Here is a 26,582-nt window from a genome sequence, read left to right as displayed (position 1 = left end):
TTTGGTAGAATCAACAAAAATTCATTACATGTTTTGGTGTCACCAAATCTGCATTTTTTTTTTTGCAGATTGGCAAGTGTCAGCTAAAAATGTTGCCCAGCTATGAAATGAGGATGAGTTGTGTGTCTGCATCTGGTGTATGAATTGTGTGGAGTCTATAGTGTGCCAGTATAATTTGTGTAATCAACTGTGTGTGCACTTGTGCCATTGCACCTCTGCATGAGTTTGTGTGTGGGGGGGGGGCACTGTGTGTCACTCTTTGGGTGTTGTAGGTACTACTGTATGTGTGTATGAATTGTGTCAGTCTGTGTGTGGGTATGCGTTGTATGTGTGCGCGACTGGTGTGTATGAACGTGTGTTTTACCACACATGTGTACATTTGCATTGGGCGAATGTGGCTGCATCCTGTGTGAACTGTTATGTCGGGAAATTCTCAATGAAAATATTCAGGGTAGAAATATAGCCCAGAAATGACGTCCCTGGAAAATGTAACAAGGGTCTCCCCTCGCAGACCCCTGGAAAGGCCAAAGGTGGGATGTGCGCGCCTCTCGGGGACCTTGAGTTTCTTTGCAAACTTCCCACTGTTGCGACACTGAGTGCGTGGGCAGACACCCTCTGCCCTTTGTGTGTGTGGGGGGGGGGGGGGGGGGGGGAATGGAACAGGCTCCCTGCCATTGAGAAATTCACCGGCGCTGCGGGCGTGAATAACTTTCTCTGCTCACCCAACAGCTGACGATGACTCCTCTTCCTCGGTGAAACTTCCACAGAGCCGCCGAGCGAGTAGCGACGCTTCCTGGTTGCGATCCGCAGCGGGACCCATGTGCGACACCACCGACACGGAGAGACCGGGGCGCTAGGGGCGTGACATTAGGGGCGTGCCCCGCGGCGGCTCTTTGCCTGGCACTCGGCTTCGCCCCTCCAGCGTGCCGGACAGCCCAGCCCCAGCCCCGAGCATGGAGACGGGCCCCCTCCTCGCCCTGCCGCACGACAAAGCAGAGCTCCTGTCGGAGCTGCAGAGAGGGGCCCCGCCGCTGGATTTCTGCCTAGAGCAGGGCCCCCGGCTGGCTAGACCCCAAGACGCTCTGGCTCTCAACGGGTAGGTAAAGCTCCGGCGGGGCCGGGGGCTATTGGGAGGGGGCGTGTGGCGGGTGTTAGGTCCCATCAGAGCTTTAGCCGGGAGGGAGCGACAGGCATCAGCTGTGACCCCCTCCCCCAGTTGCTGGACGGGGGTAGCTGGGAGCGGGCAAGGGAGCTGGGAAGTGAAACAAGCCTTTACCACCTCTTAACGCCCTGCCCTGTTCTTCAGCGCGGGGGGCCAGAGAGCCCCTCCAGGGGGCTTTTTAAAGGAGTGTTTCATGGTATCTTGAGAGCAGCAGGAAGTTTGAGAGAAGGGCTGAGGCTGGTGGCTGTGTGTGAAGGGGAGACATAGGGAGTTAGGCTGCCAGGTTATGACATATATACAGAACAGAAGGGGTGTGTGTGTGTGTATACATAGATACACACAGGCATGTAACCAGGCCAAAGCTGTGACATCAGTGCTGCTTGTGAAACAGGTGTGGACTGGGAGTTCTGTTCTGTGAGAGCCAGAATCCAATTCTGGATGGCTTGGCAGCTTCCCTGCTCCCTGCTTGAACCCCAGTGGCTGCTAACATGGTTCATGTGCTTGCTGGCCCCCAACACACACACCTCCCCAAGAATCACAATATAAACCCACATTGCTGGGGTAGCTGGAGACCAGCTCTTTGAAGGAAAAAACAGTCCTATGAATCTATCAGGAAAACTGTGCTAGATTTGTGTTTCCAGCAACCATTTTTAAAGGGCAGCCCAGCTCTGAGAAGTGACTGAACGAGTGGCTCTACACACATCCCTGTTTGTCTCAATTGGTTTGGTCTCCCAGTCAAGAGATGACTTTCTGTCTGACAGTCTTACAAACCTGGGAATCACCCCGGGCTCTTTCTAAATTGTGCATCATCATCACCCGTAATAAGGATTCTTGGAGCGAAACTTAGTTATTAATAACAATAACGACAGATGAGCCAGACTAGAACCTCACTCAGCTTCCCATCGCTGTGGTGGCTTGGCTGAGCTGACAGGAGCAGAGCATTGTCATTTGCAGGAAAGGCATCTATCTAGGTATTTATTACTGTAGGTGGATCTGATTCTCAGTACACACAGGAGACAGTGCTGTGGGATCAGAGGGTAAATTTTCTCTATAGTGATTTTCCTGCTCTTAACCACCCATCAAACACTCTTCTACCTAGCATAGCTTCAAATGCAGCATGGACAGGAGCTTGCTGGAAGTTGGGGTAACATTTCAGTGAAGTAAATTATTTTTGATTAACAGCTTCACTCTGAGCAGAATGACCCAGATCCCCAAAGGAATTCAGATTCTCAAATACTTTTGAGAATCTGGGTCAAAACCACTATAGCTGGAATTTTAGGGCCACAAGTAGGACCACATTTTTCAAGAGCTCAGCATGTTGGGTGGATGTTGAGTGCTGAAAATCTCAGTCTGAAAATCTGGCCTTAGAGTTACACTGGGAGTTCCTGGCTGCTGAACCGATCCTTATTTAGGAACCAGAATGGGAATTGATGGCTTGAGAATCTGGCCCCGTAACAAACATCGCATCACAATGCATTGGACTAACCCGGGACGGCCATTTTACTGCACTAGATACACCAAGATTCACATTTTAGTTAACTTTACAATAGGCGCCACTAGATTATATAGCAGCTTAGGAACTGGCTCTATCATCGGTGTCATTCCAATTACTCCAATGGAGCTGTGTCAATTTACAGCAGCTAAGGATTTGGCCCATAAAATTTTATTCTTTCTCTCTCTCTGTCACACACACACACACATATGCTTTTGTTCAGATATTTGAAGATAGTAAATAGCAGCTTTCTGCCACATGCAATGTTTGTTACTGACCTGAAACTCAAACAAAATTGACCAGCTATATGCCTCTGGGCAGATGGAGCCTGTACATTCTGCATATCAATGAGCAAGTGATTTGCATAAGCCCTCTGTGACGTATACACAGAGCCAATGATTGGTGAGTGTGGTAACCTCCAGGACCTACAAGCATTGTTTAGGTGGCCTATTGTGCTCATAGATTCTAGCAGGCCCCGGTATTCACACATTGCCCTGTTTTCTTTCATACACAAGATACCACACAATCACCAGAGATTTACATTATCATTATTTCGATTGCAGTAGCACTTAAGGCTCCCAGGCAGGGATCAGGGCCCCAGTGGGCAGGGACCATCTGTCTATGTAGGAGACTGACTTTTCTCAGAGGCTGGTCTAACTAAGGGCCATCACAAGCTACCTCCCACTCTAAGCGCCAGGTGAAGTCGGGATTTGGACTACTCCTACCTACCCTCACATACAGAGCAGCATCAGCATTTAAAAACAAAACCCAAACCAAACCCCTCCCCAAACCAACCATTCCACTGTGCCCCCACAGTTCTCCTCCTGGGGAGAGGATGCGAGAGAGAACAAACCACATGCTTAATGCATGACTGGAAGGTCAGATACTGTGGTGATGAAGGCAGAACAAGGGCCTCAATAGAACTGTGTGTGTGTACAGCACCTGACATGATGGGGTCCTGGGGTGTGCTTGGAACTCCTTGGCGCTATTGCAATACAACTAACAATTGCACTGGTCAGACAAATAACACAAAAGCTGCCTCTGCCCTAGGCTGCTCACAATCTGGGATTTAGACAGAAGGTGGTAGATGAATGGGCAGTCATGGAGGGCAGGTTGGGAGAATAAAATTCCACTAGAGACAGATGAGTACGTATAAGTTAGTAGTCAGGGAGGTCTCAGTAATCGCAAGTGACAACTAGCCTAAGCAGTGCCAGCTGGGCATGATTTGTAGGGATCAGCAAAGGCAGATGTTAAGGAGAAATTTAGAAGAGGCTGAGGTCATGGGAGAAAGAAAAAGAAAACATGGGGTGAAATCCTGGCTCCATTGACTTCAATTGGGAGTTTTCCCATTGATTCCACCGTCACCGGGATTTCTCCCACAACCCCTCCAGTCTGGGATGGCAGTGGGAGCTGCTACTGCAGGGGAGAGGAAATGGAGCGGCCGACTCCTCACCCCTCTAGTTTCAAGGAGGCCCTGGGAATTGGAAAGCAGCTTGGGTTGGGAAGGAAGGTTGGTTGTTGTCTCAGGCCAGTGTGGTGACACATTCCCAGTTCCAAGGTGCCCAGTCTCCAGCCAGCCCACCTGCCAAGCTTTGTTCTGCTCCACCTGTGACATTTCATGCAAATGGTTTAACAAGATCATGTGGGTAGTTGAAAAGAATTTGACTATGCGTAAGCTTTTATGGTCAACACACCCTGCCCTGAGCAGTGGCTGGGGTAGGGGCTTGAGGATGTGGGGCAGTGGGAATCCGAGTGAGGAGCTGGATGGATTGCTGCTGTGGCTAGAGAGGTATGGGGGGCAGCAAAGCTGAAAGAGAAGGAGGAGGGGTGGGCTGACTGCTCAATGAGTGCTACAGCAGCCTATAGTGGCCAAAAGATACAACTGCAGAAAAATCCTCCCAGAAGAACGGTGAGAGGTGTCAGCTGAGATGCAGGAATGTGTGGCAGGGCTGCCTAATGCATGGCTGCCATGTGAGCTGTGTAACATTTGGCAGCCCTATTTGTATTTATTGTTACTGCTTGTGCTGTAGCCACAGCTGGAGGCCCCCGCCCCATTGTACTGGGTGCTGTGCAATCACATAACAAAAAATGGCCCCTTGCCTGGAAGAGATGGCATGGGAGTGACTGCAATGCTTGTAAAAGGTGCTGCACGGTTGGGCAGTCCTCGAGATTGATGTCCTATTGATCCCAAGAACGGAGGCAGCAAAGGCAGGCAGTGTCTAAGATTCCCCACTAGTGTGCATCATTCCTGCTCTAATGGCACCATTAGGCTTCTCCACGCTAGGTGTGTTTGTAAAACCTGATAGTTAACACATCATAAAATCCTAATGCCGGCACGGCACGTGTTAGTTGGTGCCCAGGCGAGGCAAACCCGTAGCAGGGATTTTAGGGGACACCCAGATTGCGATCCCGGTAAACTGCTTCTTACCCTGTCTACACTGGGATTTGAACACATGAGCTAGTATTAGTGAAAGCCACTACCACTCAAGGTGGCACTGTGTGTGTCACCCCCTAGTGGTGGCTGTGTTACATAGAGGGTGATCTCCTGCTACACCCTGACTTGCCCAACAAAGCCTTTTACCTCAGGCAAGTAGAGGCTCATGCCTGTACATCCAGAGGTGCTAGGTTCTTTCCCTATTGCCACAGCCTACTCATTTTAAAAACACCTTTTATACTGGTGTGGACAGACCCTTTGAGAATGACGGGAATTCTGTCTTCATAGCCAGTTCGATCTTTGTCCTCCTTGCTGGGACTGCTTATAAGGCATGTATGTGATGTGTGTGTGAGGGAGGGTCGGTGCTAATTGTGGTGAGACCCCCTTCCCCTCAAAAAAACAACCCACATCTAGGCCTCTCCTGTGACAGTGCATAATCATAGGGCTCACTGGACATGCACTCACTGATCTGTTTAATACGCATTGACATTTCTTACCTTCCAGCTTTTCGCTGAACCCTTTGGACATGGGAGTCATTGTCTAAGCCTCCTGCCCATAGCAGGGACTGAACCTCACAGCCCAATCCAAAAATCAAAGGCCCTCACATGGGTCCTAGTTCTCAGATTGGACTGGTTTATGCCTGGGCAAATAACCCACAGCGATGCTAATCTAGCTAGAGATGTAGTCCATGCTACTCCCATGCAGGGTATGCTGGGGGGAAGCTAGCTAGAGCACTTCTGAGAATATGCAGAGTTACAAATAGACACCGTGACATCATTGCAATTAAAGCTCTGGCACCTGTCAGGGGGGATTTCCCAGCTCTGGTCTCCAAGGCTATTTGAACAACAACAGAGATTCATTTGCACAGGTGAAATCTTACCTGCAACCAGCAATTATTTAGTTCTTTCCGATCACAGGTTCCAGGGCTGATAATTGAAGGACTTGACTGTTTCTGAAATCATAGGTAGTATTAACACTGCTCAGCACTGACACCGTGCTTTACTGCACATCTTCAAAGCACCAAGGTGACTCTGATCTTAGTAGATCACAAGATGCCAGATGATAAAATCACATCATTCTGATTAGCATCCTGTTTCACTTATACAGAAAGAGAGCCAGATCCTGAAGACTCTCATACATATGAGTTGGCGTTATTTTGGTGCGTCTATTTGTGTGAGTGAGGGTTACCCACAAGAGTCAGGGTGTGCAGGACTGGTCCCATTACATCATGATAGTAGTAGCTGATATTTAAGGAACTGATGGGGCAAATGCTATATGCTATTTCCAAGCAAAGACCCAGGCTGCTTTTACAGGGCAGACAGAATTAAGCCCAAATTTTTAAAAACTGACCCCGTGATTTTGGGTGCTCAACATGAGACACTGTGGCCTGATCCAAAGAAGTGCTGAGCACCCATAACTCTACCTAAAGTCCGTGGGGGATGAAGATGCTCCGCACTGTTGAACATTAAGCCCGAGGTGTCTCAAACTACAAGTCTAAGTTGAAGCCCAATTTAAATACAGTTGTGGTTCAGTGGGGCTTGATCACAGGTGGGCGGCATAGTGTGTGAAGGGCTAACCCTATGTGAGTATCATTCAGGAATCCTAAACCCTCACTCAGGTTGAAGCCTGGTGTGTCCAATACACATAAGAACCCCACCACCATGGATCATCCTCAGGGATCTTCATTGCCAAAAGCACGAGCTTCTACCACTTGCACTAAAGGAATAACTCCACTAGTTAGTAATAGTAGTAGGCCACTATCCTCTATTCAGACAGTCACTAGAAGGGGACATACAGTTGTGTCAGACAGTGTGGATAGTGCTAAACCGTACCTACCCCTCGTTTCCTCTGGTTATCTCATCCCAGCCTGCAGATGGTGCCTCTCTGGATGTAACACGCTGGCCAAATTGTCATTCGAGTGGGAGATGGGCCGAAGCTGCACCCAGATTCCATTATACCCCTATGTTTGGGCATGTTTGGGTGTGAGTTTTGGTTCAGGCCCATCTCCATTTACAACCCCACTTGACTACATTGAACTTTAAATCCTTTTAAAGTGTGGTTGCTTACGGTAGTGTCGATGGGGCCTAAGAGACAGATTTCCAAAGGGATTTAGGGGCCTCAAGGTACAGATAACAGGTGTGGCACCTAACTCCCATTGGAAGTCACTAACTCACTAGGCGTCTATCTGCCCTTCAGTTCAGAGCCAGCACCTAGCTGAGCTTGCCCTAGCCCTCCTTGAATGTTCATGTGCAACTCCCAGGAAAGGGAGATAGCTACACACGGTTACATCTCCCTACACACAGCAGTCTCATGATAGCTCCCAGCTAGAGATGGGCTTAATCTGCCAGCCCTCTAAACATCTGAACTAGTGTGCCCAGAACACATATGCCAGGAGTGAAGAGTCAGCCTTAAGCAGAAACAAACCATGCAGCCTTGTCTGTACTGGGACAGTGAGATATGTGGGATTTAAAACTCAATCTAGACAAACTAGGGCAGCCCCCTAATATAGGTGCACCAGTAAATTACTGATTTAAGCTAAAATCGATATAAGCAAGGGGTAAACCAGTTTGTGTGTGTCTGTATTGGGGGTTTGCACCCATTTAACTGGCTCAAATTTTAAATAGATTTTCTTAGGCAAGCACTTGAGTGCTCATTGTGTCTGGAGTGAGTCAGCCAGGAACAAAGCAGAGCCAGTGAGAGAGTGAAATTCCCCTGGTCAATTAGGTTTGATAGTGGGATCACCAAGCTACATGTATATATATATAAAACTAGTTCCCTATTAGTAACGCACCTCCTCCCACCAGGTATGTCACTGATTATTCCACTGACAGGCTGCGCGAGAACAATGAAGATCGAGCTCTAACTGATGTACTTACTGACTTCACAACCCCCTGGGTGCTGGAGATCAATGTAGATGCACTTTGGAGCTCCTTCACACAACAGGTTGTTGTAGCACAACACAGCCAGATACCCAAAGTATTGTCACTTACACTGTTACCATGATACTCCCCGCACGGCAGGGCCGGCTCCAGCATTTCTGCCGCCCCAAGCAAAAACAAAAAAACAAAACAAAGAAACCAAAAGCCGCGATTGCCGGCGGCAATTGGAAAAAAAAAAAAAAAAAGCCGCGTCGGCGGCGGCAGTTCAGCGGCAGGTCCTTCGCTCCTAGAGGGAGTGAGGGACCTGCCACCCCGGAATTGCCACTGGTGCCCCCCCCTCCCTTGGCCACCCCAAGCACCTGCTTTTTAAGCTGGTGCCTGGAGCCGGCCCTGCCCCACAGACTCAAGTAGAGAGGCTATTTTTAGGGATGGGAGAGCTGGTTTGGATGACATGAGAACCAGCGCCGAGCCTTTGAGTTTTGGTAGAAAGGTGAAAATGGGGCCTGGATTTCACCCTCCATGTTTCCAAAAACAAAGTGTCTTTCCTTGTATTACTGGCCCCCTTCCCCGTCTCTGGAGTACCCCTGCTGGCCTTTCTTGCTGTATTCCCCTCCCCCCACACACACACACATTTTCTGCTTCTTCCCTTGAGCAACCTCCCTCCAGCCATCCATGCAGGCATGGCGTAAGTGACGAAAAAAGGACGGGGTTCAGCCACTGGGAATAAGGACTTGGAAAACCAGCACAGGATATCAGTGCCAACTGCCTGGACTCTGCCTGCTACACCTGCTGGGAACCCAGACTCCCATGCTCTCTTATTGCCATGGTTTGAAAGCCTGAGTATGAGAACGTACCAGTTGATGACAGCCCGTCCCCTTTGTCAGGTTCCTAACATCAGCGGGGTGAGAAAACAGACAGCACCCACCAGCTCCAAAATAAACCAAAACACAGCTCTGTTCCTCTGCCTCCTGGAATATCCCCAATGCGGTTTCCATCCCTGCAGGAGAACTAACTCTGCGGATGCGACTGCGGGCAGAGGGCTGGGCATCATGGCTTCTATCTGTATCTCCCTGCATGAGGTCACTCTCTGTGCCTTTCTGTTTCCCATTGGAGTCACGATACCAAGCCCCCTCTGTAAAGCGCTTTGAGATCCCCTGCTGGAAGATCTCCTCCGATCATTACTGCCGAGGACTCTCCCCATGTGGGCCACGAGCTGGCCAGGCTTTGTACCACCAAGGGATGATCTGGCAAGTGATCCAAGCTAGGGGCTGCCCTCCGTTTGCAGTCCCATGCCGTTAACAGCAAACAGGCTGCTTTTTCTTAACAGCGCTGTTATGTCAGTATTGTCACACTAGGTGACAGCATCCCAGGGCCCAGGCGTCATGGCAGGGCAGCATGGGAGAAGGTTGCTGTGCGGATAAGGAGAGATCTGCTGTCCCCGTGGAGATAAAAGGATGTCTTCCTCCAGCACTAGGTTAGTTTAGAAGCCAGAAGGTAAAGGCTTCGCCTAGCCACATAACTAACAGAGGTTGGCCCCTTACACAGGAACCTTTCCACCCCAGTGGACTTTTCCTGCCCATTTACTGGGCTCATTGGCAAGATTTGTAGTGAGTGCACCTTACTGGAAGTGTGATGAGTAGGGGGGCATTCCACCCAGCAGGGGGAACCCCATCGTTGTTCAAGTAACTGGGAGCAGAGTGGGTTTTTCAAGTCCTAACTGTCTCGTGTCAGAGTTTCCTGTCACTTGGGCCCGTGCATCCTGTATCAGCATCACCACTTCCTTCCGCCATGAGATTGGCCTGGTGAAGCCGTTGCCTTGGAAACAGATTCTTGGGCAGAGGAAGCTGTGCCGCCTCTAACGTAATCTCTGAGTTTTAGGGGTGGCTGGAGGCACAGGGCATGCGGGGGAGTCCAAGAGGTGTCCGAGTACCTAGTTGCAGAGGGCCTACTGATTTTGAGAACAGGGTGTGTGGGGGGGCAGGGGGAAGAGGGGAGGAGGAACCTGCTTCAGTTCTACCCCTCAGCACACCTGCAGGATCACAGTTCTGATCAGCTCCAGTTCTCAACCCCATTCTTCTGATAGATATGGCCCAGGTAGGGTTACCATATTTTAGTTTTAAAAAAGGAGGACACTCCATGGGACCCCGGCCCCGCCCCAACTCCGCCCCTTCCCCAAAGTCCCCGTCCCAACTCTGCCCCCTCCCCTGAACGCTCCGCCCCCTGCTCCTCCCCCTCCCCTGCTTCCTGCGAATCAAATGTTCGTGGGAAGCCTGAAACAGGGAGGCAGCAGGTAAACTGGGGCACGGTGCGGCGTGGCCCAGTCCGGCCCCCTTGGCCGAGCGGCTCCCTCCGGCGCCCGGCCGGCCCAGGCCAAGAGGCTCTGGCCCCGGCGTCTCCCGCCCGGCTCGGCTTGGTCTCTGGGGTGCCGGCCCCCGGCCGAGCACCGCCGTCCCCGGCCCCATCCCAGCCCCGGCTGAGCACCGCCGGCCCTGTCCCCGTCCCTAGCCCCGTCCCCGTCCCCAGCCGAGCACCGCCAGCCCCGGCCCCGTCCCCGTCCCGGCCCTGGCTGAGCACTGCTGGCCCTGTCCCCGTCCCCGTCCTGGCCCCGGCCGAGCACCGCCGTCCCCGGCTCCGGCCCCGTCCCGGCCCCGGCCAAGCACCCCCGGCCCTGACCCGGCCCCGGACCAGCCCAGCCCCGTCCAAGCACCACCGGCCCCGGCCCCGGGCCCTGTCCGAGCACCCCCGGCCCCGCCCCTGGCCAAGCACCACCGGCCCCGGCCCGGCCCCGGCCCAGCACTGCTGGCCCCTGGCCTGCGGCCGAGCACCGCCGGCCCCGGCCCTGGCCCTGCACCGCCGGGCCCTCCCTCCCTATTTTCCCGGACGTGTCCAGCTTTTTGGGATTTCCTCCCGGACGGGGATTTGAGACCCAAAAAGCCAGACATATCCGGGAAAATCCGGACGTATGGTAACCCTAGACCCAGGCTCTAATGACTGGCTGGTGTGTGGTTGTAAGGACCATCCTGGAAAGAAGTAAAAGGCCTGGCTCATTTCTAAGAGTTGCCAAGTGTATGAGACAAATGCTGCTTGCACTGAGCACCTCCTCGATGGAAAAGACAGTACCAGAAATGCTTCAGAGAGATCTGGCAAAGCATCCCCATGGTCGATCCCACTAAAGGACCCAGGAGAAAACCCTGACTGAAGAATTGGGCAGTGAGACTTTGGACCTGAGATCCAACATAAACATGGTGGTAAAGATCCCGGAATTGAGCCTGCACATCTGTGTTTAAGTGCAACACACACATAGCCTATCCTGTCCAGCCAGGTGGTCTCGTAGCAAATGCAGAAACTCAGTGATGGGTAAAATGGGTTTCATGCCCAGGAGCTTGGTTACGTGGACTGATCTGGCATCCTATACACAAGTGCATTTGGTACCTGGAGTGGTAGAGACTTCATCCATGCTCCTGATTTATTCCAGTGAAGATACCTGGGTAAGACTGGGCTGGTTTGAAGGGTAGTTGGGAATGGAACACAGACATTTCAAGACATCCCCATCCCAGGGGCATGAAGGGAAAGAGTCACGGCGCTGTCTACTTGCAACATGCCTGGTCTGTATGCATGGCATTGTGCCTAGGTCAAGGAAGCAATGTAGGTTTCACTGGGCTGCAAGCAAAGGAGGGAGGATTTGTATCAGTAGATGTGAGAAACAAGCCCAGAAACATTAGTAGAGCCATGGGCTCACTGCACCAATGGGCTATTGCCTTTGGCAAGCCCACAATGCACCTATCTCTGGAAGGCAAAAGCAATAGCCTACAGTAGAGATTCCTGTCTGGAGAATGGGCATCAATGGTGGAAATACTGCTTTGGTGCTAGGACAGTTTTGCTAGGCACAACGCATATCTTAGAAATGCAAGAGATGGGTTTTCTCCCAGGGAAGACACACAAGCTTGACAGTGCCCTAAGGTCTGGGCACTCATCAGATCACTTTGCACCTTTTGGGACCCAAAGGGCAAATTGGGATGACACACTGTGCTGGATATTAGTAGGTATGTTTCATTTGAGAGAGCGTCCATTATCGTCCATCATTAGTGACCATCGGGGAAGGTGTGCCTAATGAAAACACTGTATGCAATTTAAGGCATTCTTCCATCAACATCTGACTGAATCCCAAAAGGCCTGGGACACCAGTAATTGAGGATTACACTGGAATATGGTCTAGCATTTGCTATATTTGGCCAGCTAGTCCAAGGGACAAATGAAGGTTGCAAGGTCCCACAATACATAAACCAGAAGGACTGGGAAAGATTGGTGAATCTGCCTGGCAAGCTTTTGGGATTTCCAGCTCCCTGCTGGTACAAAGCAATCATTTCCAGACCTGGCAGGCCAAGAGATAACAGCCCATAAAATTCTTCTGATTCCCATCTTGCTTTACCCCTCAGACCTGGTTTTAGTGCCATGATCTCAAGCCCTGGCCCATTACTGAAATTCAAACCTTTCGGTGTTTCCACAAAATGCAAATATATGTTAATATTTGTTAATATTTGTACTTCTGCTCCAATTCCCCCTTCCAGCGAACTGCAAGGGGCTGTTTGAGTCCCACGAGGCAGCTGCTGTTGTCCTAAGCAGTTCCAGTTTCAATCATCAAGGGGAGCTGAAATAACGAAATAAAGTGGAAAAAAGAGATTTCCACCGGGCAGTTTTCTCCCACTGCTGATGGTCCCCAGCTAGCTCAGTTCATGGTAAAGACTCTATGGGGCTGCCCTGCTAGCACTGAGAAGGGATTTGACTTTGATTCATAACTTTGTGACCGTTCCCCTCCCCCCTCAGAGGTAAAATTGCAGACAGATCCTCTCTTAGTTCTGCTTTTGGAACACGTGGGGAAAGGAGACAGCTATTCTGGAAGCATTGGTCATGGATCCTTTGTTAAGATTTGGACTCAGTGACAAAGAGGTTTAACCCTTTGTTAGACATGACAACACCTCTTGGTCAGAACCACTTACTTACTCATAAGCAGATGGGTTGTTTTTTTGGAAGACTACAAGTAAAACTGTTTAGGAGCCTGAAGGAGTTACAAATGGATCCTTTGAAATCTTAAGGTGTGTGTGTGTGTGTGTGTATTTCTGACCTTCTGGGCTTATTTTTTAACACCATAGATCTGCTAAATAGAGATTTGAACAATACCTCAAATGTCACCAACACCCATTGACCCCCAAATGTAGCCTGACGCTCCAGCTGTGTCAGGTGCATTCTAGCTGTGGTTGTTTACAGTACCCCCATAGCATAACTGCAAAGGCACGGCGGTGCTGTCTAGGTTACGAAAGTCACATGGAGTCAGGGAGAGGACATTTCACTACAGCACTGTGCTGGACTGTGGGGCGGGTAGGCTGGGTGTAACCGTGCCTCAGTGGATCACAACGGAGAATACCAAATTCAGGACAAACTGCCGAAAAATAGGGCAGCCCCCCCAAACTGATGATTATTCTCCCATGAGATATACCAAGCCAGCAACTTTCTGTTTCACCACACTTACTAACAAGAGTCATAAAAGCAGTTTCCTTAGGTAATCCAGTCCTTGTATCACCACCAAAAACACTAGCCTTATAGATGAGTGGTTCTTTAAAACCAATTTAATCAGATAAAAAGTTGTTCTGATCCCAAAGGACAAGCCACACACCCAGGTCAATATACAAGTCAGATCTTACCCAAAAATGATGCCGTTGCCAATCCTTTAGCATTTAAAATCTAAAGGTTTACTTATAAAAAGAAAAGAAAAGAAAGAAAGGTGAGAGTTAAAATTGGTTAAAGGAATCATACATACAATAAATGCAAAGTTCTTGGATCAGGCTTGTAGCCCTGATGGAATAAACTACTGGCTGGACAAGTCTCTGGTTGCTTCCAAATCATTGGAAGGTCCTCAGTCCTTTGATTATAATGCTCCCATTAGTATAAGTCCATAGTCCAGAGGTTTGATGGAGATGTTTCCAGCGTCTTTTATAGCTTCTCTCAAGGGAAGGGAATCCCATTGTTCTTACTGTGGAAAATTACAGGTAAAAGATGAAGTTTGGAGTCACATAGGCAAGTCACATGTCCATGCATGACTTGGCTTAGTCATAGCAGGAAAGTCCATTAAGAGTAGATAGGCATCTTCAATTGTAAGTTAAGTGTTCTTTAATGGGCCATTCTACTTGAATAGTTCCTTCATAATGTGCTGGCTAAACACCTTGTTGGCTAAACACCCAGAAGCAAACACCTTAAAAATACAGGTACATAGTATTCCTAACTTCAGGTACAAAAATGATACATGCATACAAATAGCACAATCATATTCAGCATACCATAGCCTTTCCATAGACATCTTACATGCCACATTTTGTACAAGATTTGTTGCAGTTATATAACAGTGATAGCAACAATGATCTACATAGTCATAGTTTAATCAGATAACCTGCAAACCCAGTGTGACGTTAACACACTGATAATTACTGTACAGGATGACAGTGGGTAGGGCATGCTCATTAGAGGTGACCTGTTGGATCTCACTCAAACCTTCCAAGGGACAGTTTCTGGTGACACACTATCCATTGTTGTGTGCGAGGGCCGAGGGGTGGCCCTGGGAGATGTGAGGGCTCAGCAGCTTGCAGAATGAGGCCTGCAGGAACAAACCTAGGCTCATAGTGTCTCAGTCTCACACACACTTCTCTCTAGCTGAATTCCCCTTCAAAACCCCTTTTCAATGAAGTTGTTTATGCAAATCTAACGTATGCAAATGCCACTTACCAAGAACTTCCCCAATTTCTGAGTGAGATCAATGTAACCCTACTACTCTGAGCCCTCCTCAGTATGTGACTGTGTTCTAGTGGACAGGAAATTCATCAGAGAGAACTTGTTCTCCAGCTGGAGGCTTTGAGGAGCCTGCTAAGCTAGGCTGGGTCACAGCCCCCTATGTTGACACCCGGGTAAGGGGAGAGCTTTCTGTGCACAGATCTAGCCCTGCTGTGTTTCTTGGGTGCTGCTGTGGGGGAAGAGCAGAGCATCAGCTGGGACCCTCATGTCACTCCCTGGAGAGGATGCTGATGTGAGCATCAGGACAGTGCTGGCAGAGTGCCTGAACAGGAAGTCGGTGGGGAGGGGCACCCTGGGGTGAGGGCCCCAGAGAGGAGTGGGTGCTGCAGCCGGGGCCCCTAGTCTGGAGCCAGACACCTCAATGAAGAACGGGAGTTGTGCCCGTTCCTTCCTTCCCCCTCGTTGACTTTCCTCCTCTCTTGGTGATGCTGGCAGGGAGGGCACCCAGCGAGTGCTCAGTGAGCCTGTCATCTCCAATCAGCATGACTCGGAGGAGATCGTCACCTACATCTCGGAGAGCATGACGGTGACATCGGCTGATGAGGAGAAGCTGCTGCTTCTCAACAAGAACACGGAGCTGCGGCGCATCAACAAGGAGGTGAACAAAGCACAGGCACCCCCGCCTCAGCTCCCTGGCCATACACCGCCTCATGCAAGCTACCGGCTTGCTCTGAGCCTCCTCTCCATGGCTGGTGCACATCCACACCCCATCTGTCCCCTGCAGTGTGATCAACCTTCAGCCCCTCCTCTCCAGCGCCCTGTACTGGGCTATGCTATGTCAATCAGGGCCAGCCGAAAGGAAACTGTTGGTCCTTCCAGGGTTTGCCCTTGATAGCGAGGACCAGACTCAATGACCCAGAAGGTCCCTTCCAGTCCAATGAACAGCTCCCTCATTATCTCCTTGGCTAGCGGGGGAGGGTGGTGGGTAGGGGACAGAATAGCTCCTGCATGCAGGTGTACAGTCCTCCTCGTGCACTAAGAGTCCTTCCAGATCTGCCCCTCTTCCCAGTAGCACTGTGTGGGTCCGGCTGTGCTCTGATCTCCAAGTCATGCCCCACGCATATCACAGTAGTGGGTGCAATTACATCCCCATAGAAGCCATGTCTTCATCTTTAGTCTTTTCCCTCCCATGGGACCATGCAGCTGACTGGTCAGCACCAGGTGACAGTGCAACTGGACTTAGGGTACGGAGTCCAAGGCAGCAGCACTGGCAGAGGGTGAGCCCTGTATCAAATCAGGCTGTGATCCTGCTGGATCTTGTCTGCCAGCTGGGTCATTGTGTAACACCGACAGACCCCGGTCGTCAGCGGGCAGGATCCAACCTGGGACCTATGGAGCTAAATGCATGAGCCTCTACTGCATGAATTAAAAGCCACATGGCTCTTAGCTAAGGCTGTAGCAGACTCATTAATCTCTAAGTGGTCTCGGAGCCACTAGAGGGGACAGATCACCACACCCAGGAGATGTGTGGGTTACAATTGCATGAACTTAACCACAACCCCCAGAATTAATGCTGAGCACAGCTCGCCCTAGTCTACACTGGGTACCATCGTGTTTGCTACCATGACTCCCCAGCGTCATGCACCAACAGGAGCTAATGCTCTAGTGAAGACAAGTCCTTAGACTTACATCTCCTAGGCTCAGTCCTGCTCCCATGGAAGCCCCTTGGGGCCGGGACCTCCATTGTTACATTCCTAGGAAGTGCCCTGGGGCTAGAATCTATAATAATTAAATAGCCCATAGCCAGAGCAGAGTTGTTAAGACAAGTGTCCTGGGCAGGTCCTATCCCCAATCCCTTCTGTCCCCATCGTCTCCCCAGAAGCTCCAGCAGGAGAAGCTATTTCTCACTCGGCCCAGAATGGCTGAGTGACATTCACCTGTGATGGGCTAGCGCACGCATAACCGGTTGGGGGTAGTCTGGCAGAGAGAACACTCGCTCCCTGTGCGGCCAGAAGGGCAATTAAACGCACCCCGTGGCTTTTCTGCCCCATTCTTGCAGCTCATGAAGCTAAATCAGGAGTGGGACCAAATTTACCATACCACTACCCTGGGGCTGCAGCAGAAGATGGGGGCCCTGCAGCAGGAGGTGGTTATTCTCAAGCAGCAGACGGAGAGGCTCTCCATTAAGCTTGAGCACGAACAGGTGAGCAAAGGAGCCCCTGCTACTTTCTGGGCATGCAGCAGAGCACCTAGGGCTAGGCTTGTATTGAGAGCACATGCCAGCACAGGGGAGGGACTAAGGCAGCAAATCCTGAGACTGTGGCTCGGTGTAGATCTTCAAGTCAGCCAATCTCCTCCCCTCGAGTCTTACTTGGCAGGTCAGTTTTTCTGTTGAGTAGCAATATTCTCTTGCCTCCCTCAGGGGCTCTTCCCTACTCCCCCCCTCCCCCAAAGCAGAGCAGTGCCATGCTGTGTTCATGCAGAGAGACTACGTGGTGTAGAAATGAAGCACCGGGGTAGAGGCACCAGCCTCCCCTGCAGTCAGAGCTACAGCGGTAGGTGAGCCCCTGTGTTACTGCACTTCCCTTGCACTGGGAAAAGCCCTGATTCAAATCTGTCTTAGATGACAAGAGAAGTGAATCTGATGGGCCTTTGCCTAGTCCTAAAAATACTGGTGACAGGAGGAAGGGATACATAATACCCAGCTCGCTTTTCCAAACCTACTCTCCTCATCTCTAATATCAAATTCATCAGGGAGTTATACCATCTAGAGGAACTGTACGGGGACAGAGAAAAGCCCAGTGAGCCTGATTCAGAGCCCACTGAAGACACTTTTTATTTAGCACTTTACAAAGGAAGTCAGTATCATTATCTCCTTGTTAGGGAAACTGAGGCACAGAGAAGCAGAGCAACTTGCCTAAGGTCATGAAGCTGGCCACCCCTAGAGCCTCGTCCAGTGTACTACCCCCTCGGTGACACCGAAGACACCAATGAGTTAGCTGACTGTGAGGGAGGTGGGGAGGTAAAGGACATAGGTTTGCTGCTTGCGAAAGACACACTGCAGCTCCCTTCTTAGCATAGATTTCCAGGAAGTGGTGCAGTAAGGCTGGGTGGAGAAAGATCAGTGAACAGAAACCCCTTTCCTACCACATGTGAATTTAGGATGCTGCAAGTAGCATCCAGGGCCTGTCTGCTTCCTTTGAATGTTAGATGCTGTTCTGACGGTGTCCATCCCCATTGCAGAACAAGAGGGAGTACTATGAACAAACCCTCATCCAGGAGCTCAAGAAGAACCAGCATTTACAGGAGTACGTGAGGCAGCTAGAAGGCAGACAGCACCACGACAGGGAGAAGAGGACCTCGGCTGTAAGTTCACAGTAAACCCTCTTCCTCTTCCCATAAAGGAGTCTAAGAACGGCAGGGCCGGCTCTAGGATTTTTGCCGCCCCAAGCGAAAACAGTTTCCCCCCCCCCGTTTTTTTCTTACCCCCCCAGCCCCACCTCAACTCCGCCCCTTCCACAAATCCCCAGCCCTGCCTCCTCCCCCCAGGCTCTCAAGCCTAGGAGGGAGGAAGGGAGAGGGAGAAGCAGTGCGTGCGTCGCGGGCACTCGGGGTCTCCCCCTCCCTCCCAGGCTCTCAAACCCGGGAGGGAGGGGGAGATCCCCAGCGGCCCACAGCGCGCGAAACAGCTGTTTCGCGCGCCGCGGCTGCTCGGGATCTCCCCCTCCCTCCTGGGTTTGAGAGCCTGAGAGGGAGGGCGAGCAGCAGTGTGTGAGCGGCAGCAGCGGAGGTGAGTTAGGGCGGCCGGGGCACATTTTTAGGGGCGGCATGACCCGTGCCAGAATGCCGCCCCTAAAAATGTGCCGCCCCAAGCACCAGCTTGTTTTGCTGGTGCCGAGAGCCGGCCCTGAAGAACGGGGACTGTACCAAAGCTGCAGTGTTACAAACACAACTGAAAGTGATTCATTGGGTTGGAAGAGTCCAACTTTATTATTGCATAGAAAACAGCCACCACCTCCATTTTCACTTAGGGAGGGCAAGGAACCCCACACTCTTTAGACCAGCTCCTAGCTGTAGTCTCAAAGGCCACCTGTGCTTGGCATTTGTCATATTGCTAGGTGTGAAAGACACCAGGTCAGTGCTGATGCACAGCCCTGGCTTTGACAATGTCCCGGAGCCATGCAAGTTGCTACAGCATGTAGCCAACTCTATTAACAACAACGCACTAAGCAAGTTTGACTCAGCCGAAATTACTGAGCTTCGGGATGCAAAAATCAGAATGAAAGAAGCAAAGAAATATTCTCAGTAGCACAAAGAGTCCAGCTCCCACCACAATCCCGTCTTCTTATAACGGGATGGCCTGGTGCTCAGAGCAGGTTTAGAAGACATGGAGATCAGAACACCCACTCTACACCAGCATTCTCTGGGTGGGGCTAGAACAAGAGTGGGAGAATTATTGACAATGTATATGCCTCATCATGTGACCTCACCAGCTTGTCAGCACCTATAATTTCTCTTTCTTCCCCTGACTTTCCGAAGGACTCCGGTTCCATCTATCCTGGCTTTGAAGTACAGATAACCACACCTACTAGAATTGCACCCAAATGTGCTCCAGAGTTTGGCTGGCCAGCATGGATGGGGATCCAACTGTGTTAAAACAACAGTGCTCAAACCTGGCTAGGAATCGAGGCTAGATCGAGGCTCCACTATAGATTGGTCCCATCCACACTGGCCAGCCAAACTCTACTAGATTATTTCAGCTACAGACATGCTGAAGCTTTCAAACACTGCTTGAGAGCCAGTGCAGATATCTTATTTTGTTGTTATTTGTATTAGAGTAACATCTACGGGCCCCAGGTTGTGTCCCTGTTCTGCTAAGCTCTGGCCATACACAAGAGAGTTTAGATTCTAAACAGGAGGGGAAACTGAGGCAGAGTGGGGCAGTGACTTGCCCACGGTCACACAGCAGGTCAGTGGCAGAACTGAGACTAGAATCCACATCTCCCAACTTCCAGGCCACACCTATCCACTGGTCCAACTGTTTCCCTATATCATACAATAGCCTTATTTTGCTAAGCCCATTGTTTCAGGTGGCTCTTAGATGGAGTTGCTGGTAGCAGAGAGATGTGGTCTTGAACAGTTCAGTTGCCCTCCAGTTAGAACGGCTCATGATCCAAAATTATATTGGAAACAAACTGAAAAATGCAGAGGAGATTCAAATCTCCCCGGAGAGACTGACAGTAAATACAGGTCTTCAGGAGCAAGCTTCTCTGGTAGCATAGAACCCCTTTGTTAGGCTGGGCATCTGGAGACCTTAAATTTACCTTCATGCTTTTCTTACCTGCTGACTCATGCATGGTACCATCTGCTACCATGGGCATGACCTAATTTAGGGCTTCTCAGCTGTTTCCATATCATGGTGCCACATGCAGCCACTCCGAACTGGCCTGTCTTGCTGGCTCCTGCAGCAATGCTACAGGAATAGGAGTGTGGCTTGTGAGGCTCTGCTACCCAAGAATGACTTTGCTATAAGCAACAGATTCAGTGTCAAACACAGCCCCACCCAACCCCTCCCCTATTGTCACCTAGAGACCAAACTACTGTCCCTTATCCTAATGTATTGTGACCAGGAAGAGAATGAAACACCCAGGGCCCAATGTACAAGTGACCATTTAGCATTTCTAAGAAGCTGGTCACCAATGCCCTGGATGATGCCAACAGCTGACCTTTAAGCCTTTCCTTCCTTAGGGCTCCGAAGTACTGGCATCTGTGCCCTGGGAGGAATTTGTAGATGCCCAGTTCCCGCTTCCCAGAAAGAGCCTGAAGGAGAATTCACCCAAAAAGCACGAAGAAGCCAGTCAGAAAGTGCAGGGGAGTGAGACCTACAAGCCCAGGAAGTGCAAGCACTTGACCCAGGTGAATAATAGCTCGGATCCTGTGAAAGAGGTGACTGACCTGAAGGACCAGCTGGAGGCCTTGAAATGCCAGGTAACCAGGGGTCAGCAATGTGTGCATGGTAAAAATTTTGAAGTCTGTGGTAATTTTTCAAAAAATTGAATGACAATGACATGCCCCCCTCCCCATGTCCATCACTAAGTACGGTAATTTTGTCAAGTGTCTGTCATGCAAGATAGTGGTGCCGACCCCTGCAGGTAACTCAGCATCAGTCATGAAGGATGGGTGTTCATGCTGGGGGTGGGAAAAGGGGAGGAGGAAAAAGAACCTCACTGAAATGTTTGCTCAGGCAGGTGGGAGAGGGAGCTAGTCTCAGGCGAACATCCAAGAGTGGTGCACTACTCCTCTCCAATCTTTCGTAGGAGCGACTGAGTATTGGCTCTGTGCTCTGCTCCTTCACCAGCTCACACCACCCCACTGCATCATTTTAATCCCCCATCCTCCCAGCTTGGAGCGACCCTGGAAGCATTCTTCCAGCACCACCTTGTTAGAGTTCAAACAGAGTTGTTTAGTTGCTAGCGTGCTGGACCAGGACTTGTGAGACCTGGGTTTTAGTCCCAGCTCTGCCACTGGGTTGCTGGGTAACCTTGGGCATGTCACTGTGTCTCTCTGCTTCACTTTCCCCATCTGTAAATTGGGGATAATGATCCCTAAGTGCTTTGAGATGGCTATATAAGAACGAGGTAGTATTATTGGAGTAGCAAGGGGAAGAAATTAGCATGACCAGTCCCCAAAAGGTGGCAATGACTTTTGCATGAAAATCAGCATAAGACTGTAGAATGATCATCCCTTCCTAGCATACTGTCCGGTTACCCAGCCGTGACAGAGCTTCCAAGCCCCTACTGACAGGCATCTCTTCCTGCTTTCACAGACAGAAATTTATGAGGCGGATTACAGGACGGAACACAAAGACCGGGAGCGAATCAAAGCAGAGAATGAGAAGCTACGGAAGAAGGAGGAGGAGATGAGGCAGCAGATGGCACTTCTGCAAGAGCAGGTGAGTCCTCTGAGTGCACTGGTTAGCCTGTTAATGCAGCTCAGTTGCAGGGAAGGAAAAGCAACAGCCAGCAACTAGGCTGTATTTGAGGCTTTCTCAATGACGGCAGAATGGATTTAGGAACATGGGGCTTGCCATACTGAATCAGATCACTGATCCTGCTGATTTAGCCTCCTGTCTCTCACATTGACCAGTGCCTCAAGCATAAGAAAATGGGGAAGACCCTCCCTGATATACCTTGCAAGTTTTTCTGCCTCCAGTTAGTGTAGCTGTATGTGCAAGGGAATCCTTTTTGAAACCTGAATGATATCTGATTCTCCATATTGTCTCTTGGTTTGCAAGTTACAAGTGTTAGCAGGTCCCATTTTCTTATAGTGCGGTGAAGATAGAAGAGCACCTTCCCACTCAACGGATCTGTTCCAGATGTATTTAGAGCCACCACGGAGATATTATGGCGATTGGTGCTGTAGAGCTTAGATCTGCTGCTTTTGATGACAAAACTTTACTGCTGGCTCCGCGGAGCCAACACAGCTACCGGGGAACGAGCTCGGGTCGGGTCTGGCTCATGGATTACCAACTTTGTTAGCTAAGGTCCCTCTAAAGTGACATGCTCTGCCCTCAGTCTACAGCTGAATATTTCCAGGAAATACATCAGGTGCAGAGAAGAACCCTGCTTGACTTTCCAATCCCAGCACAAGGCTAAACTGGTAGTTAGAAAGATGTCCTTTTCCTTGTGAGCAGTCAAATGGAGGAACCAGCCACAGTCCCAGTGTCCTTTCAGCCCCGGGCTACTTAAAAAATGAAGAAGGTTGCTTTTTGAAAGCGATGTAAGAAACTCATTCCAGCCACTCTCTTCTTACCATCTGCAACCTCCCCCAATCTTCAGGGTTTAGCGAGTCTGCACCAACTGTCCATCACTGCAGTGCACTGCCAGGCTCCATGCAGTTTAATGACACAAGGCTGCTTGTCCCACTTGTCCTGAAACACTCTCTTGAAGCCAGAGGATTCTTACTAACCAGGGATGCGGATGCTACAAGGGGATTATTTCCTAATTCCTGATGATCTAGCAATCTAGAACATAAGAACCGCCATACTGGGTCAGATCAGTGGTCCATCTAGCCCAGTATCCTGTCTTTCAACAGTAGCCAATGCCAAATGCTTTAAAGGGAATAAACAGGGCAATTATCAAGTGACCCGTTCCCTGTCGCCCAGTCCCAGCATCAGGTAGTCAGAGGTTTAGGGACACCTAGAGCATGGAGTTGTGTTCCTGACCATCTTGGCTCCATGAACTTTAGTTCTTTTCTGAATCCAGTTATACCTTCAGCCTTCACAACATCCCTGGCAACGACTTCCACAAATTGACTGTGAAGAAGTACTTCCTTATGTTTGTTTTAAACCTGCCACCTATTAATTTCAGTGGGTGACCCCAGTTCTTGTGTTATGTGACGGAGTAAATAACACTTCCTTATTCACTTTCTCCACACCATTCCTGATTTTATAGACCTCAATCATATTCCCCCCTTAGTTGTCTCTTTTCCAAGATGAAAAGTCCCAGTCCTTTTAATTTCTCCTCCTATGGAAGCTGTTCCATAGTTGGATTCGTTTTTGTTGCCTTGTCCTTCTCTGTGCCTTTTCCATTTCTAATATATCTTTTTTGAGATGGGATGACTAGAACTGTACACAATATTCCAGGTATTGGTGTACTATGGATTTAAATAATGGAATTATGATACTTTCTATCTTACTGTCTATCCCTTTCCTAATGGTTTCTAACACTGTTAGCTTTATTGACTTCTGCTGCATATTGTGGATAGTTTTCTGAAAACATCTGCTTCATGACTCCAAGATCTCTTTCTTGAGTAGTAACAGCTAATTTAGACCCCATCATTTTGTATGTACAGTTTGGACTATGTTTTCCAATGTGCATTCCTTTGCATTTATCAACATTGAATTTCATCTGTGATTTGGTTGCCAAGTTACCCAGTTTTGTGGACCAACACAGTTCCAGGGGAATGAGCTGGGGTCAGGCCTGGCCTATGTATTTATATAGTACACAATCACCATGCCAAGTGCTAGGTGGCTGAATAGCTGGAATTGTTATTCTGATCTTTGGAAAGTACTGGCCAGTTGGGATCAGAAAAGAGGAGAAAGAAATTATTCCCTCCCCAAATCAGCATGGACTCGGTTTAAACTATGTTCAAAAGTGTTCATGGTTTTAGCTGCACAATAGCTAGTGCCTCAAGTTGCACAGAGTTGGCGAGAGCCACCTCTGGGCTCATCTGCCTCTCCCTGCTCATTTTTGTTTTTCCTTTGCCTTCCTTGCAGCTTAAGATCTTTGAGGATGACTTCAGGAAGGAGCGGTCGGACAAGCAACTGCTTCAGCGCCTCCTGAAGAGCAAGGCCAGCCCCAAGGAGCCCATCCTTGTTCATCGCTGCAACAGCCAGGAGAGGCCAGTGGTATCTGCCTTGCCTGCGCACTCCACTTCCTCCACATCCAAGCGAGGCAACTGCAGCAAGCACTGTGAGAAGCACAGCCACAAGCAGGGGGAGTGTGCCAAGCACCACTTGCGGGATGCTGAGGCATAGGCATCCCCATTCAGCAGAGACTATTAGCAAGGAGAGACATATACATCTTCCAGGCAGCACTTCTTAAGCTAACATACATGGTCTCTCCAGCAGTCACCTGCTGCTGGGTGCATGTCTCCAGCCACAGGAACCAGCACTGCTCTCCTGCAGAGGCCATCAGGAGCTGCTTTCAACACCATAGATGCTTTCAGCAGCCACACCTTCCATTGGTTATAGCTCAGACAATCAGGGCTTGAGGTTTCAGCAGCCCCATAGAGCAGAAGCCCAAGTTAATTTACTTGCTTCCTCCCTATTTTTCTCCAAGCTACTGAAATAAGAATGGAAGGTTTGTGCCTGGATTGGAGCTCATCTTTTAGAGCCATCCAAGCAGCTTCACCTTGCTCCCGGGCATCACCTGCTTAAATCTACCTTGCAAGTAATTCTGGGGCAGGGAAAGCTTGACAAGAAGCATGTACATTGCCCCCCACATCAAGAAGAGTGTTGAGAATAAAAGACCCTTGGACACAGGGGATGGGAGTGGGGGTAAAGTCTGGAAAGGGTTCACCCCACCCCGCCTTGAGTCCTTAGCTGTAAGTCATCCTATATTCTAGCAATGCCTCCCCGTGCAGCTGCTGCTCCAGCAAAGGGTTTCTCAGTGCTTCAATTTCTCAAGGGATTTCAGCAGCTCCCCACTCCAGCCTCAAACTCAGCCAGCAAGGACTGGGGCCAACTGTTACCTTTATTTATTTTAACCAATCTCCTGGATCCCATAGAGTTGGTACTTTATATAAGTGATTAAAAATAAATAAAATAAATACAAATGTCTTCATTTCTTCTGCTTTCTATGTGCTTGTAAGATACAGAGCAAAGACGTGTTCTTCCCTTCATTAAAAAACAGCTGTTGATTTAGGAACCAGCTCCACAGCACTGGAGATGGATGCTATTTACCTACAATGGAAGCAAAAGCATGGTCAGCAGCAGGGCAAACTTCCCCAAGCCTGCACTGAACAGTCCCCTGGTAGGGGAGAATTCTGTCTGCGTGGCCTCTCTCTGCCTCCTAAAGAAGTGGTCAGCAGGCAGCTGGTTGTGGCCACACTAGTCTGTTTGTGATGCAGGCTGTTGTCCTTTAGGAACTGGACTGAGAACAACTAGTTACAGACTCTGGTTGGCTAGGTCCAGACCACTGACCTACAGCTAAAAGCCCCAAATTCCAGTAAGGGATTTAAAATCCTGTTTGAGGCACATCAGGCTCTCATGTTCCTAGGTACTGCTAACAGCTGAACCAGTTAACTTTGAATGGCAGCCACTGACTGGGCCAGGTTACCTGCTTTCCAAAGCAATACCAGGAAGATTTTATGCAATGTTATTTGTGACACAAGATATGCATGTGCTTATGAGATGAATGGACATCTCCGCTCAGATAGAGTGATAAAGGTGGTAAAACTACTTAGAGTACAGATAACCAGGTCAGAGCCATCATATCAGGGTGACAAGCACTTCAGAAAATCCAGCATGTGCTTCAAGAAGGTCTAGCTGTGCGGAAAACATCCAAATAGTGATGTATGGGTCATTCTGGTTCAGCAAACTAGGAACACACTTGTTAAACTGTCTAAAGTTCTGCTTACCAGACAGAGGGGGAAGGTCCTATGGGCAAACCTTTGGGCTCGTGTAGGGAAGTCGCCAACTAACAAAGCATCATTGACCTTGGTGTCAAGTGTGACTCTCAACTCTGAGTTGCATAACCCAGCACCTTCTGTTAACGGTTGGCAAGGTTCAGTTTTCTTGAATGCCATCTTCCTTTGCTAGTCAGCAACATAAGAACGGCCATACTGGGTCAGACCAATGGTCCATCTAGCCCCGTATCCTGTTTCCCGACAGTAGCCAATGCCAGGTGCCCCAGAGGGAATGAACAGAACAGGTAATCATCAAGCAATCCATCCCCTGTCACCCATTCCCAGCTTCTGGCAACAGAGGCTAGGAACACTTTAGAGCATGGTTTTACATCCCTGCCAATCCTGGCTAATAACCATTGATGGACCTAGCAATGCCAAACTGGGTTGAGCTTGATTTATTTTTTTTGTCCCAGAGCAGAGCCATCTATTTTCCAATGCCCATCTCCGCAGAGCATATATCATTTTGCCTTGATACCTCAATACTCCACTCTGCCCATCTGTCTTGGCAGTATAAAGGCGGTGTCAGCGTGGCTGCTTTCTAAGGCGTTGGGTTTTTTTTAAATAACTAGATGAGCCTTTCCTAAATGATTTTTTGCCCCTGAAATTGTATCTTGGCAGTTGAATACCAGCATGACAAGTATCTCA

The 26,582-nt window shown here is 49.7% G+C and overlaps 1 protein-coding gene across 2 annotated transcripts; it reads left to right on the top strand.

The window, feature by feature from the left end:
• The first annotated feature begins 705 nt into the window (after nucleotides 1–705).
• LOC128842715 (TNFAIP3-interacting protein 3-like) lies at nucleotides 706–26,556 on the top strand. Of its 2 annotated transcripts, none has more exons than XM_054038854.1 (7): nucleotides 706–1,096; nucleotides 15,243–15,405; nucleotides 16,807–16,950; nucleotides 17,991–18,113; nucleotides 20,496–20,663; nucleotides 21,574–21,699; nucleotides 24,025–26,556. In XM_054038854.1, the coding sequence occupies exons 1-7, from the start codon at nucleotides 954–956 to the stop codon at nucleotides 24,283–24,285; spliced, it is 1,128 nt and encodes a 375-aa protein (XP_053894829.1). In that variant the 5' UTR covers nucleotides 706–953; the 3' UTR covers nucleotides 24,286–26,556. The 2 variants fall into 2 exon arrangements, with proteins under 2 accessions (XP_053894829.1, XP_053894828.1); XM_054038853.1 differs by having other exon boundaries at nucleotides 708–1,096; nucleotides 20,496–20,735; nucleotides 24,025–26,555.
• The last annotated feature ends 26 nt before the right edge of the window (nucleotides 26,557–26,582 follow it).

Source organism: Malaclemys terrapin, chromosome 9 (assembly GCF_027887155.1).
Source record: "Malaclemys terrapin pileata isolate rMalTer1 chromosome 9, rMalTer1.hap1, whole genome shotgun sequence".
NCBI lineage: Eukaryota > Metazoa > Chordata > Testudines > Emydidae > Malaclemys > Malaclemys terrapin.
The sequence above is the reverse complement of the archived record's forward strand: the minus strand, read 5'-3'. Positions and strand labels throughout refer to the sequence as shown.